This window comes from Fusarium subglutinans (genome assembly GCF_013396075.1).
Source record: "Fusarium subglutinans strain NRRL 66333 chromosome Unknown NRRL66333_c0000023, whole genome shotgun sequence".
Classification (NCBI taxonomy): Eukaryota; Fungi; Ascomycota; class Sordariomycetes; order Hypocreales; family Nectriaceae; genus Fusarium; species Fusarium subglutinans.
Genome location: NW_023502086.1, coordinates 490432 through 505028, shown reverse-complemented (window position 1 = coordinate 505028; position 14597 = coordinate 490432). Strand labels below are relative to the sequence as shown.

The window sequence follows — 14597 nt, the reverse complement described above, 5'->3', positions numbered from 1 at the left end:
ATAAAGTATTTACTATAGCTACTAATTACCTAAGTACTAGTAGCCTTAAGAACTTTACTTACTATAAAGCTAAGAAGCTAAAAAGGCTTATAAAAAAAGAAAATAAAAATATAACTAAAAGGCTATAAAAGAATATTACTTAGTTACTATAAATTATAGTATTATAAAAGGTTATAAAGGTAGTAATATAGTATAGCTATTAAAAAGTTATTAATTAAAGTTATTAAATAACTTTAAGAAAAATTATATATATACTATAGTAAAAAGGTTAAATTATTAAAAGTTCTATTAATTAAGTTATTTAGGCTAGAAAAGTTAAAGTATTAATAATTTTACTAAGGTAAGTTATATCTAGGCTAGTAACTGGAAGCTTTAAAAGCTAAGAGAATATAAGCTAATTAAGTTTATAAGATTAATATATGATAATTTTTAACACGATGAGATAGCCACGTACGGTGGAGGTTGTTCTAAAGAAACATGGATAATTTCGCACTCGATCATCGTCTTCCTCTCTGGCAAGATTCTAACCAATCTAATGGATGCATCCTCAATTGGTCTGTACTGATAAGACAACTCGCTAAACGAAGAAGCAGCCTGTTGGTTTTGGAGTAGCTTGGGGCTTGGGCTGAGGGCAGCTTTCGGAGTAGGTGGAGATAGTGGGGGTAAGACATTGTAATCGTAGGGATATGGCATGAATTTATTGTTATAGCTTGTCTCTGGAATTACCGCGTATTGCTGATTTGGCGCATGCGGTGGAGGGACGTCGTATGGGCGACCTTTGCCTTTGCCTTTGCCCAGCCTGAGGGGCGGCAGGGAAGGGACCCGTGCTTCTGCTGACACCTGCGGCATGGCCACAGGATGGACTTTGAGCTACTTGAACTGTAAGTAGGGGCTAGGACCGGAAACCGGCCACTTTAGTCGCTTTGTGTCCACTTTCAGTTGTTTGAAGTTGGCAAGTTGAGCGGTTTCAGCTGAACTCGTGGTTGTGAGCCTTGGAGTCAGCCTGTGGCTTGCAACCGCTGCACCCTATCAGATGGCCTGAAAAGGTCTTTGGCCTAAACAAGAATAGCGTCAGGTTATCCTCAAGTAACTATAGTAAGTTAGAGGATAAATTGGAAATGGGAAACATATCCCATTAATTCTTTCAATACTTCTTAGCCTTCTCACATCTCGGGCTGGTATAGAAAGCTATCTACATCGAGCTGTTCTGCCAGGTCCAACAACTCTCCCGGCGTCAGTCCTGCCATGGCATTAGCCGCAAAGAGGTCCCATCCTGTCTCATCAGAGACATGTTCCTGTAGCTCTTGTTCCCTGGTCTCCTCTTCCTGGACATTAACATGCTCTTCTACCTGGCTGGGTACTTCTGGCGTTGCGATATTACTAGCCGGTGTCAGAGCAGATAATTTGTGTTCCAGCTGCTCAAGCTCTACTTTGCGCAAAGGGGCGATAAGACTGCCTTTCGCAATCAGAGTGTCAAAGACGTAACGAACATCATCACGCCATGAATCATCCGAAAGAAGAGATGGGCAGATTATAGGGATGAGATGGAGAAGAAACGCTGACGATGAGGCATACTCTATTTGGAAAGGCAGAAACGCCTCTGCGACAATCAATCAGCTTCAGAATTGATTCTTTACATCGATTGTACTTACCAATGAGATCCTCATCTGCCAAGGCACGAAGCGTCTTCAAAATTGCCTGCGCTGAGCTAACGCATGACTGGATAAGCGATGCAACCGGGGGAGATAGTGATAGGCCACTGGTCATAAGCTGCGTCTTTGACTGTTCGATGTGCATATGCAAAGCGCACATTATCTGCGGTCTCGTTGTGAGTACAACGCACTGAAAAGAGATCAGTCCAAAAGCTTCCAGTTCGGCACTGCGCCCTGAAACCTACATGGTGATACTGGAGCAGAAGTCTTGTTGCAATTCGTGACGCTTTGCTGATGGAGTCTCGGAAATGGTTGTTGATGATGTTGTTCAGGTCGCGATTTAATTCAGCCAAGTTGCGTAGGATAGACTGCGTGTTACTAAACAGGGTGCCATCGTAATCTTTGCCAACGCCGTATACCGCTTCAACAATGTTAGCCGCGATTTCATGGTGGATTTCGTGGGAGGATGACACTTACTACCCAGTAATCGGGCTATTAACCGAGCGAGCTGAACATGGAGGGTCAGACTGAGTGAGCTCAACGAGCTGTCCGCCTGAGAAGGTAGCTTATTGGTGATATCCTCGTCTCGAATCGCACTTGTTGCACCTATCAGTGCAGCAAACTCTTGATCCAGCATATAGACTACCCAGAATATGATGTGGCATCGCTTAGAGTGTTGAGCACCAACGGCTTCTTCCGGCATATGTCTGTGGAATCCTGACAGAACACATATACGGAGAGCTTGTCCGATGTGTTGGTATGCTGCTACTCGCATGTCAATCGACTGAAAGTAGATAGCAGCCAGTGTGAGTGCTTGCGCGGAGAGAACAGGATCAAGAGCTATGCCTGCCAATTCGGGCATCAGTGGCATCGCCCGTGCAGCGTATTGATACCCCGCTGGACTCCCATCAGCACTCCTCCCGCCAAGAAAAGCTTTGCCGAACGCTATCATGAGTAAATATTGCGCATACCACAGCCTACACGATGCCGCTTTAGCTGAAGCATCTTGATAAAGCTCTTTAAAGTGCTGAAGAAACTCGACCTCGTCTATCAAACTCGCCAAAGGACCAAGATAGAACCTCGCAGTCTGAATGAGGAAATATGCATAGTCTGACGGAGGGAGGTTGGAGATATCTGGTGGCTCATCTGGCATAAGTGGTCTCCACTGTAGTCGGAAGGCTACTCCGTCGAGGTGCCAGGGTAGAGGCTCGTTATTTGTTTCGGGGAGATGCTTGCCTACTAGGGCTAGAACTCTTCGGCAGAAGGCCCATGATGATGCGGGACCCATGTACCCTGTGGAGATCTGTTAGTATATGCCGATGATCGACGAAGGGAACTTACAATATCTCCCCATAGCTTGGCCAAAGACATAGTCATTGTCGACGAGGGGGTTTTGTCGGAATGCGGGCTCGAGGACATCGTTGGCAGATAGAGAGGCAGCCTCGTTTGTTTCGTCGTTCTCGGCATGATCTTGAGGTGTTCCGAGAGTAAGGTCTTTCGTTACCACGTTAGTCAAGGTAACAGACTGCTGGCTGGTCACTCACCTCCATCTGCAACGATGGATGCGCCCCGCGTGACGACACCGGAAATACCATAATCAGAAACAGAAGAGTGTCTCGGTCGTGGTCTACTTCCATCACCAAGAGACCCTGGCGATGGAAGGCCATCTTGTCGCCTCTCCAAGGCACGGAGATAGCTATCCCAACAATTAGTCACAGCGACGTACGAGAAAGCAATCAGACTCACCTCTCAGGCACTGATACCTTCTTCTCCTCCGCCTCATAAATGCATCTCTCGTTCTTCCGTCCACATCGCAAACAAGGCTGCGCCCCCGAACACTTGACCTTCATAGACCGACATCGCTTACACCTACCCAACAACCACGACGATCAGCAATCGGCTTCCAACGGCCCAGATAAGAACTCACGCTTTAGCACATTTCTTGATAATCCGGAATTGGCCATTCTGTGTAGCTGGCATCGTTGCGCAGTTGACAATGGCTGATGAGGAGAGGTCGGGGTGCTGTTCCGACTTAAGTCTTTTAGCTGGAATGTCATTCCGGCTTGGGTCTTTGCCTAATACGGTAGCGTTCGTGGGAAAAAGCTTATCAGCGGCTTTGGAGGATTGAGCTGCGTTATCGGCTACGTAGTGAAGCGGTCGGAATGAGATCCCGATAGTGCAAGCTTATCACGCGGGGATCGTTAGTGTCGTATATCGGTATAACAATCCCGACTTTTCCACTTGGGATCTGCGTGCGTTGGTGTAAGTTGACTGCCGGGTTCAGTGCTTCTGGAAGAGATCCCTATTCCTAGAATTGGTCAATGCTTTGATCTCAGAACTGTCGTGATGACCAGGGTTTTGACTTCGTTTCGGTCTGCAATTGCATCAAGGTCAGTAAGAACGACATGTCGGCTTTGATCATATCGTTCGGACACAAAGTATCTGACCCTCCAATCTAGACCATCAACACTGATAACAAACACACCCTCGACAATGCGACTGAACTCGTCAGCTGCAGCTGCAGCTAAGCCTGCATTCTCAGCAGTGCAACCAATCACCAACTTTAAAGAAACGATAGCCAACAGACCAGACTTTGATCACTCCAACAAACCTATCGAGATAACAAAGTCCCCAGACCCATCCTGGTCTTATGGAGATGGTGTCCGCACTGGTCAATCCCCCACTGACAAGATCCACCGAGAGATCGACCCATACTCGCCTGACAGATCCGTCGGGCAGAACTACCGACTTTTGATTTCTGGCATTGCCCCTCGACCTGTTGGGTTCATCAGCACTGTTTCCAGCGATGGCCAAGTCAAGAATTTGGCGCCTTTCAGCTATTTCCAGGTCGTTGATCATGACCCGCCCATGTTCATTGTTAGCTTCTCATCTCGCTTTGGGTCGGCTAAAGATACTTATCAGAATTTAAAAGATACTGGGGAGTGTGTTATCAATACTGTTTCGGAGAATATGATAGAGGCAGTCAATGCTTCGTCAATTGATGCACCATATGGAGTGTCGGAATGGGAAATTACAGGCTTGACCGAAGCACCAACCACGACTGTCAAACCATCCCGTGTTAAAGAATCGGTACTTTCTATTGAAGGACAGGTCGTGGATATCAAAGAATTCGAGAGCCATAAGCCTGGAATGAGCAATTATGGAATGGTTCTCATCAAGGCGACGCGGTTCTGGGTACAAGAAGATGCTGCTAATGAGGATTTTAGTCACATTGACCTCGACAAGCTACGGCCCATCGGTCAACTGGGTGGCATGTCGTACGGGCGGATATCTTCGACTTTCGAGCTTCCGAGAACAAGATGGGCGGATGAGCAACCTAAAAGTGAACTGTTGACCAAGCTGGAGAAAGAAAAGGCGTCATAGCGAGGCGTGTCCAGTTTACTTCACTGTAGAGCTTTGTCCCATATATATCAACATTTATTCAGCTTTCATCATGGTTTGGTGTGAATTTCCACAAATTTCCATTTGTATTTCTGTCTATCCTCAACCCAGTATCCTACGTCGAAGCTCCTGTCTCATCGCCTGCGCCATATGCTGCGTCCTCTCAACAGCACCACGATTCTCCACCGCTCGTCGGTACAAATAATTGATACACTCCTGCACCGAGCCCCAAGGTAAGCACTTATAAATCTTTGGTGTCTCAGCAGTGACTCTGTTCTCCTTGACAGCTTGCTCGTAATCCTGTAGAAGTTTACAACTCAACTCATCGGCCATGCCCATGATCTGAGCACACTTCATAGGTACTGTGGGAAGTCCAGCCTCAAGGCGCTTTCTGTGTGTGCTGAGAGCCTTTTGCGCACTCTCGGCGTTATGCGTCGCCAGAACGAGTGCCGCGTCTGGAAAGTTGAGGTTGGCAGCTCCATCGGGCACTCTTCGAGAAATTAGCATGTCTGCAATATCGTTATATGAGCTGTCCGTATCCTCTTTTGTATCGTGGATTAGAGATCGGATCTCATTCTCGATATATGCGCCACGAACTAGCTTGATACCGACAGTCCAGCCCTCTTGGGCTGCTAGTTTGATATGCCTTTTCGCATTTTGTCTAGCGCCTTTGAGATAAGCTTGGATAGTGTTGTAAACCAGAGCATTCCCGTCCCGGTTGTGTTCTCGCATGAGTGTGATGGTCCAGTCGTCGAGGGTAGGTTGCATGGCTTGTTGTTCTGCATCTATCCAGAGTTGACATCCGCGCCTTCGAGTTTCGTTGCAGATATCGTTGAGAGCTTTGTGGAGATAGCTATTCATAGGGCGACCTGCTTGTAAGGCGTCGACAGCTATAGGCCCGGCGCCAGTAACTCTGGGCTCTATAAGTTTGTGGTTATGTCGATAGTGAATCTAGACTTACTTGACCGCAAGAAGATCGCCAGCCTCAATCATTTTCAGTGTCTCAATGTTGCCATTCTTCCACTCATCAATCATCCTGTAGCATTCCACGGGGTAGTCCTCAATGCCTGTTGTTGGAAGCTTCACGTTGGGATCCAATACGACATCTTTCGAGTACCCAAGAATAATGCCGTGGAAGCCAAGGTTCTTGATGTACTTGACAGTATTTGACACTTCGGGAATGCTGTTCCCAGCGCAAAAGTGGTCATAAATAGTCCACTGAAGAATGCGACTGAGCACTGGGTTCTTATCGGGGTTGAGAATGACCGCGTTGGACTGTGTGATAAGCGCCATAAATGTAAGTGACGGCCGTAGTAGCCACTTGTTGGCCATTACTGTTGTTAAGGCGACGGAACGGAGTAAGACTCCCATGGGTATCTTGGAAAGAGGTGATGGTTCCTCCACCAGGGGTGCCTGAATGGGCTTCAAAGAGGTTCTCAGCGTTGCATTGGTAAATGTTCTAATTTGCGGCTGGATGTGAAACCGAGACAAAGGCAATAGACACTTTTTATTTTGTATGGCGGTTCTGGAAAGCATGTTGAAGTGAGTATAATTGATGTCCCGACGGTGATGAAAGGCTCCTAGCTTATCAGAAGATGGCCGTAGCTTTCATATATTCCCATAGAAGTGTTAGTGTTACCGTCCGTCACTCCCCCACCCACCACCATTATCCAACACTAATCTATGTTACGACGCATATGAACAAAGCCGGAACCAGTCGCCGATGGTACTATTCCAATCTTGCAACCTTGAGAACAAGCCCCGCATGATCCAACAGACTGCCCTTCCGCACAGAATGCGTTGCGTTATGCGGAAAAGGTCACGAGGACGTGATATTGTACTCATGCAGATCTCACTGATAAGTGCCCTGACCAATCGTTCCAGAAGGTGGAGAATCGATTACGAGCTGTATTCTTCCGCATATGCAGGTGTTACCTGACTTGTCAAGTGGAGTGTCGGGACGAGATATGCAGTCGGGGTAGCATCCCGACTTCTCTTGGCCTGCTCGGTGCATCTGGACTTATAAAACGATTGACTGCGAGATGGATATAGATTCTTACCGCACGTCACCACAACATCTCGTCGCTCGCTGTAACTTCGGTAGCCTATCATGTTTAGATCTCTTAGCTCTCAGCATCGGCCTCTCGCTCGGCTTGGTGCTTTCCACCAGCAAAAGGCCAAAGTTCTGTTAGCCAGCCGACGTTTGAGTCTGTGGAACCCACCAAAATTTGAGAATGAGAAAATGGTAAGTCGCGTTGAATATTAAATTTCTTCTTACTGACATTGCACTCTAGTTCGACTATGCCAAGGGCTCTCCAGAACGAGCCCAACTCACAGAAAGCATCAAGAAGCTCAAAAGCTCATTCCCTGTCAAGATTCCCATTCAAATCAGCGGCGTCGAGGTGAGAAACTCGTGCTCCCAGAAATAATATAATACTCATATCAGTCCAGGTCACTAGCAAACAAATTCTGAAGCAGCAAAACCCATCAAACCACAAAGAAGTCGTGGCAGAATACGCAACCGCCACGCCTGAGCATGTCAACGCAGCTATAGACGCTGCTCTCAAGGCTAAGCCTGCTTGGGAAGCTCTGCCCTTTGAAGATCGTGCAGCCATTTTCCTACGTGCAGCTGAGTTGGTGACTGGTAAATATCGCTCTGATATCGTCGCTGCAACCATGCTCGGCATGGGAAAGAATATCTGGCAGGCTGAGATTGATGCCCCAGCCGAGACAGCAGACTTCTTCCGTCATTATATCGACGAGGCATGGAAGCTGTATGCTCAGCAACCAAAAGTACAGACACCAGGTGTATGGAACAAGATGGAGTATAGACCATTAGAGGGATTTGTATATGCGGTGTCACCCTTCAACTTCACTGCTCTTGGTGCCACGCTTGTCGGACCAGCTGCCTTACTAGGAAATGTTGTGGTTTGGAAGCCTTCTGACTCGGCCATACATGCCAGTTGGCTTCTATATCAGATCCTTCTTGAAGCCGGTCTTCCAAAAGACGTCATCCAGTTCTTGCCAGGCGAGCCAAATGAGGTCACTGATGCAGTTCTAAAGAGGCCTGAGTTCGGCGCTCTAACCTTCATCGGCTCAACCAAGGTCTTCAAGGGATTGCAGAAGAAGATCGGCAATGGCATTGGGGATGAGATATACAACTCGTATCCCCGTGTTGTCGGAGAGACTGGTGGCAAAAACTGGGGTATTGTTCATCCAACTGCAGACGTGAAGAGTGCTGCGCTCAACACTGTTAGAGCTGCATTTGAGTACCAAGGACAGAAGTGCTCCGCCAACTCCCGTGTCTACGTCGCGGCGTCAGTGTGGCCCGAGTTCAAGAAACACCTTCAGGAGCAGGTATCTGCTCTCAAGGTCGGGGACGTCGAGAACTACGAGAACTTCATCAACCCGGTCATTCACGAGGCCTCGTTTGACAAGCTGAACAAGATCATCGAAGATGCCAAAAATGATAAGGACCTGGAACTTGTCGTTGGTGGTAAGGCTTCCAAGGACAAGGGATACTACGTCTACCCAACAGTCTACCAGACCACCAACCCCCGCCATGAAATCATGACACAAGAGCTTTTCGGTCCTATCCTCGGCATCTACGTCTTTCCAGATAATGAGTGGGAGGAGACCTTGAAGCTTCTTGACACAACGTCGAGATATGCCCTGACAGGTAGCATCTTCGCGAAAGACCCCTACGTGCTACGCCATGCTCAGAACGCTTTGAAGCACGCTGCTGGCATGCTATATCTCAACACAAAGTGTACTGGTGCAGTGGTAGCTCAGCAACCGTTTGGCGGCTCTCGTGATTCGGGTACTAATGACAAGACTGGGACTATGGCCCATTTGCAGAGGTTTGTGAGCACGAGAACGATAAAGGAAGAGTTTGTGCCGTTGGAGAAAGTTCTATACCCCTCCAACGAATGAGATTTTGTTAGCTATGATAGAACATTGGCCAAGTCCTAGCTCAATGTAAAGGTTTCCAGGTTCACTCCCCGGCTCTTAAGCGCTTCTGGCTCCAACCGTGGATCAGAGTCTACAATCCTGCCATCTTCCATATTCCGGAAGAAGTCATACACTTCCGGGTCATCACCTGTAAGGTCTCGCCCCAGCTCCTCCAGTGAAACGCGCTGCCATTCCACAAGAGGCTCCAGTCTAGGATCTTCTGCTGTCAGCTCTCCTGTTTCAGGGTTATGATAGCGGGTGTAAGACCGGTGTGCTATACCGGGATCAGAGAATAGTTGGGCCTGCCACGGGGACGGAAGAGGGCCTAGCAAGCCTTGCGTAGCTTCTAGATCCCATACATAGCAGTCACTCAGAAACTTCCAGGTGTTATCCTCACATGGATGGAGGAGTACGGGAAAGTCGCAACCGAGGACGACGCAAATCACATCACCTGATGCTATTAGCATGAGTCCCGAGTATCATGGTTTCTCACGTACCTGGCTTTGCAAAAGTACAGGCTAAACCAATACTACCCCTCTCTGTCGTGACCATTGCTCTACCTGTGGAACGTGTCCAGATGACAAATTCAATCAAGTCTCCGCGACTCAGCTTGGACAACGGTTTTAAGGCTGTCGAGAGAAACTCAAATTCGAACCTATCCTTAATATGTTCAAGTGTAAATTCTCTGGTAGGGCGCCGTTCAATTCGTACGTGTTGAAGTAAAGTGGCTGCAAATGCATCTAGATAGGTGCCTCCACCAGGATAAGGGTCTGCGAGAGAACATTCAGGTTCCCAAGATCTGACGGTGCGAATTGCTGTTTCTCCATCATCCCAAGAACCAAAAGTCTTCCCAGAAACAGACTTCACCGTGTCGAATTTTAACCCAACCACCTTTAGCAAATTGGGCGCTTGGTGCTCATAGTGTAGTGCAGAACATCCAACGGCGAAGTGCTCTGACACTTTCCAAACATATGGATCTGCTTGAGAAAGATCAGGTACCCAAGAGGGCCGATCATCCTCATTGGGGTTTCGAGGGCAGCCACGCAGCTCCCAGCGACTAAGAGTTTTTATACTCGCCAGAAAGCAGGACTTGTATAGCTCGAAGACAGGCTGCTCATAATCCGGCTTGATCTCGCACGCAAATCTCGGCGGTAGAATAGCCAGTAGTGCGTATATCTTGTCGTGGGAGTCGGAACAAATCCGGTCTTGATATGCGTCTAGAGTATGCGCCAGTGTTGCTCCGATTGGATTTCTCGCCATGCCGTACATGGCGTAGACGGCTTCTCGAGGTACTGGCATCTTGCTTTTTTCCAGAAGGTTTAAAGCTGCACGACGGAATAAAGGCAATGTTATAATAGCGTTGCCACTCTGGACTATGGAATCGCGATTCGCCATGATAGCCTCTTGAACAGTCCAAACGCGGTGAAACCAAGACCGTTCTCCGAGCCTTTTCATAGCTGACCATACCTCGTCGGAAAAGGAGATGTGAGCATCTCTGTCCAACAAACTGGGGTTGGTTGCACCCGGGGTTGACATTATAAACCCGTTTATTGTACTCTCAGCCTGGGACCCAATATGAGCTAATTCAGAGAAAAGCAGCCCTATGTCGTGCTTTTCGGGGCCAAGCCAGATGATGACTCGGCTGCAGTCCTGGTAGATACTTGACATCCGAAGGACTTGGGTAGCCCTTTCGACATCGTCGTTCTGGTTGATGCAGATGGCATCCACCCACAGCACGCGCTCTTTATCCTTGTATCTCAGGTGTCTGAGAGCCGCAGCTAGGTTTTCCCCAAGCTTTATATTTCCCAGACAGCCACCTAACTTTCCCTCAATGGTAGCGACCACAGGGTCACGCTGCTGACCCCAGACGTAGGATAGAGCTTCGAAGGGGGGTTGTGCAGGGTTTACAGGCGGAAGCTCGTACAGTTCTGGGTCTACGTCTTGGTCTGGGTGATTCCAAGTATGGACGATTCTCCTTCTTCCATCACTCCTCACACTGTCCTCAGTTGATGCGTCGTCAGGCTCGCCCTTAAAGATGAATCTACCTTCGATTGTTTCAAAGACTTCCCATCCTGAAGGAAGCGTTCTTTGCAGATCTTTTCGCGATAAGCGCAGCGGGCTAGGCTTCTCCGGCTGCCTCAGAAGTTCATGTGAGATTCGTAGTCGAATATGCTCGCCAGGCTCGCCAGGCAGTAGATGAATCAACCTGATATGGAGTGGCGACTCGAGTGCCATGTATCTGTAAGGCTGGTCTCGATCAGCCTCAGATTGCGGTCCAGTCATTTCTAATTTCGATTTGAGATAATTCTGATACAAAACTTCTTTGTTAAAGCGGATGAAGAGAGAGTGGTACTATAGAAGTGAGAAAATAAGCCTAAGTTGGTTGCGGCTGAAAGATGAGCGGTTATACCACCAATCAGAGATACGGCTGTCCACAGGTAGTCCCCGCTTGACCATCGTGTTTTATACACTTTTAAACATGCTTTTCGACCTTTCCCACAAGACCTTCCAACATTCTCTGGGCCCATTCAAGGTCTCGAGCTTCGCCTGACCACCTATTTACTGTCCATCTCGCAATTTCTAATGCCTCTTTCCAGCCTGAAGGGGGCGATATTCGACCACTTTTAGCCACAGCCAGCAGGATCAAAGCTTTGGTCACGCAGGAACGTGCAATATACCACGTTCCGTGATGTCGGTTATGTCCATAAGTTCGGAAGAGATGCTCTACGCACAGCTCGAGACATCTCTGCGCCAGTGGGATAGCTCGACCGTAGTGTTCATCTTCTGGAGACGTGTGAAGTACGTAGAAGAGCAAGGGGCGGTGTATCCATTCTCGACAGGATAGTTCACGGTTCTTCAAGAATTGTGCTAGCTCGTTGTTGGCGTGGACTGCGTTCTTGGGGTCGATTTGAGGTAGAATGTAAGAATACCTAGCACATGTTAGCGAGATTTCCTGTTCTTAAACGAATGACCTACCAAAGATCTATTTGTTCGTTGAACTCTTTGCAATGCTCCATGGCTTCAGAGATGTTATTACTCCAACCTTGCTCTCCGCTCCGGGCCATTACAGCCATGGCTCGGTTCATCATCCTTCGATAAGAAATCTCTGCCAAGTAATAGAACCAACTCTTCTCTTCTTCGGAAACAATATCGTCATCGAAAGTGTCACCCCGATCATAGGCCGATGGAGAGGTCAGTTCTGTTGGTGGTGATGGAAACATGTCTGGATAGTCGCACTGCGTAATGCCACTTGGTGGTAACGGTATCTCGTACCGCAATTCACTGTAGCGAACTTGTGAATCTAGGTCAATTAAAGAGAAAGGCTGGCTTCACTTACTATTCCGTTTTGACACAAGACCAATACAGTCTTTGTTCAAGTCGGCGAATTTCTTGCGTGGTTGCCTGGTCCGACTTTTTCTGACTGCGGGCCCAGAGGATATTTCGTAAATCGACGCAGGCTCGATTGAAGTGGAACCAAGCTTGCAGTGGGTGAAGGCAGTACATCTCATATATACCACAGAGAAATAGGCACTGTATATATAAGAGTGATGGCTGAAGCAGTCCAAGTCGTTTCTTTGCGGCAAGATAGTATGATGCAGCGGTTTCCGGGTCTATAACAGTGGTTGGCGATGAGCGCGTCGAGGCAGGAGAGCCGTCAACATCTGCCTCGGTGTGAAAGGGCACCGACAAGCATGCTATGGCGCAAGATATCAACTTAAGATAATTAGTATCCTTCAATGAGGCTAATAGGGTGAATGCTTACTACCAAACAGGACGCACCATCCCATCTTGGTCCATTCTCAGCTGCTTCTCTGACCTTGTTCTTATAATCCTTGACATCCAGGATCGGGTTTTTGACGTGTACATATGCCAGAAATCGTTTTGAAAGAGGAATAAATTCCTCCTCCTGGACGCCTCTTCCACCTGAGACGCGGGCATCGCTGGGCCCTGCTTCTACGTCTTCATTTAGCTCTAGCACAAAAGAGTTGACTTCAGGCACCAGGTCTCGAAATATAGGCCACCGCATACTACTCTCACAGTTATTAGATTCTGAAGGAAAGTCAGGGCGTTCGAGGACCTGCAGTACGTCATCTTCAGGGACAAGAGTCGTCAAGTCTCTGGATGCGTGTATTGGAGCAACACGCAATGGCTGGGTGATACTAGCAGGCCTTCTAGGTATATCAGATGCTTCATGCGGTGAATCGTAAGACCCTGTCTCATTTACAAGTACTGCTAAAGGTCGAGACTCAAGAAGAGAAACGACATGATTGAGCCGATCCAGAATGGTCAAACTGGCAGGATCGTAGCTATCCAGTACATCAGTCAGAGCACAACAGTCATGAATCTACTACTAACCTTGAGTAATCGCTGTCAGGGCCAGAGCCAGGATAGACACACTGAGCACCGCTCCTCGAGCAGAATCCACAGACTGGTCGAACATTGTCACACTTGGTGTTCCTCAATCGACACGATTGGCAAGCTGTCACGGCGCGTTTGCGGTGGTACATGGCTGCCGTGCGTTGTCGCTTATTGCCCTGCCCCTGCTGATCCGAGAAGCTGGTACCGCCTTGGCTGATCATTGCGGAGTGAGGTAGTGAAAAGATCTTGCATAAGGTAGATGGAATGTCGGGGAGTAGCGGAGATCTTAAGTTTGTGGTGATAGACTTTAGTGCAGATTTGGTCTCGTGGAGTAGCGGAGACTAAGTCTGATTGAGTAGTGTTAGTGTGAACTGTTGCTTGAATGCGGGGAATCGTACCCTATATTCCTCTACACTATCTTGCAGGCGATAGAAGTGCTTCACTTAGGTCTCAGCCTATGGCATTTTTGAATCATGGGTGGCTAGGTGTTCAATTTTGTGATATTTTGTCGAGAAATCTCAGCTCTTCTAATTCTGTTTTAACTCTGGGTTCGGGGAATCGGGAGTTTATTAGAAATAAAGGGAGGGTAACATTTTGAGTAAAGGCTTCGACCTTGTTTAATATTGTTATCTACGGATATAAATTGTTGTTTTATCTAGTCCTGAGGGAATTTGGCACCGCCCTGTCTTCTAACCTCGTCCATAATCTCCATGACGCGAATAGTCTCAGCCCACGGCATAGTATCACTCTCGACCTTGCCAGCAGCAATATCAAGAGCCACCGCATCAGCCTCCCAGTAAAATCCCTTGCCAGTTCTCTCAAACTCATACTTCTTTCCCTCAGCCCCTCCGTCCTTGTAAACAGTAAATTTCGCAGGGACTGAGCCCGCAAAGCCTTCTACAATGATATGGCCCTTGGTACCTTCGACACGGCAGAAAGCCTCTGGTGTTTTGACTTTTGAGTTGGAGGTCAATATACCCTGCTTTCCATCGGGGTATAAGAGGATGATCGAAGTGCCAATGTCAATACCATCGACCAGAGTTTGAGCGGCCGTGATCTTCGGTGCAGTGGCCTTTTCGCCTACACCTGCATCGAGGGTCACAAGGCCCCAGGTCAGGCTGTAGATGCCAATATCTAACAGACTGCCAGCACCAAGAGATAGGTCTTTCAGTCGTGACTCGGGACCCTTTGATTCAATGTTCTGGTTCATGGCAAAGTCTGCAAATACACGAA

General features: G+C 48.0%; 5 protein-coding genes across 5 annotated transcripts; 2 read left to right on the top strand and 3 right to left on the bottom strand.

Annotated features, from left to right (window-relative positions):
- Positions 1-967: 967 nt before the first annotated feature.
- On the bottom strand, positions 968-3632 carry FSUBG_2683 (heterokaryon incompatibility het-6; the record flags this gene model as incomplete). Its single annotated transcript, XM_036680482.1, has 8 exons — positions 968-1055; positions 1168-1600; positions 1653-1842; positions 1898-2073; positions 2130-2945; positions 2994-3146; positions 3197-3348; positions 3580-3632. The coding sequence occupies 8 exons, from the start codon at positions 3630-3632 to the stop codon at positions 968-970; spliced, it is 2061 nt and encodes a 686-aa protein (XP_036541952.1).
- Positions 3633-4145: 513 nt separating this feature from the next.
- On the top strand, positions 4146-5036 carry FSUBG_2682 (uncharacterized protein; the record flags this gene model as incomplete). Its single annotated transcript, XM_036680481.1, has 1 exon — positions 4146-5036. The coding sequence occupies one exon, from the start codon at positions 4146-4148 to the stop codon at positions 5034-5036; it is 891 nt and encodes a 296-aa protein (XP_036541951.1).
- A 120-nt stretch (positions 5037-5156) lies between these two features.
- On the bottom strand, positions 5157-6386 carry FSUBG_2681 (aspartate aminotransferase cytoplasmic; the record flags this gene model as incomplete). The annotated part of the gene is made up of 2 exons (XM_036680480.1): positions 5157-5967; positions 6016-6386. The coding sequence occupies 2 exons, from the start codon at positions 6384-6386 to the stop codon at positions 5157-5159; spliced, it is 1182 nt and encodes a 393-aa protein (XP_036541950.1).
- A 778-nt stretch (positions 6387-7164) lies between these two features.
- FSUBG_2680 (1-pyrroline-5-carboxylate dehydrogenase) lies at positions 7165-8987 on the top strand (the record flags this gene model as incomplete). The annotated part of the gene is made up of 3 exons (XM_036680479.1): positions 7165-7299; positions 7349-7456; positions 7506-8987. The coding sequence occupies 3 exons, from the start codon at positions 7165-7167 to the stop codon at positions 8985-8987; spliced, it is 1725 nt and encodes a 574-aa protein (XP_036541949.1).
- A 35-nt stretch (positions 8988-9022) lies between these two features.
- FSUBG_2679 (heterokaryon incompatibility protein) lies at positions 9023-14574 on the bottom strand (the record flags this gene model as incomplete). Its single annotated transcript, XM_036680477.1, has 9 exons — positions 9023-9462; positions 9503-9665; positions 9717-11290; positions 11673-11935; positions 11982-12287; positions 12343-12700; positions 12786-13312; positions 13362-13705; positions 14059-14574. 9 exons carry the CDS (start codon positions 14572-14574, stop codon positions 9023-9025), a joined length of 4491 nt encoding a protein of 1496 aa, XP_036541948.1.
- Between the last annotated feature and the right edge of the window lie 23 nt (positions 14575-14597).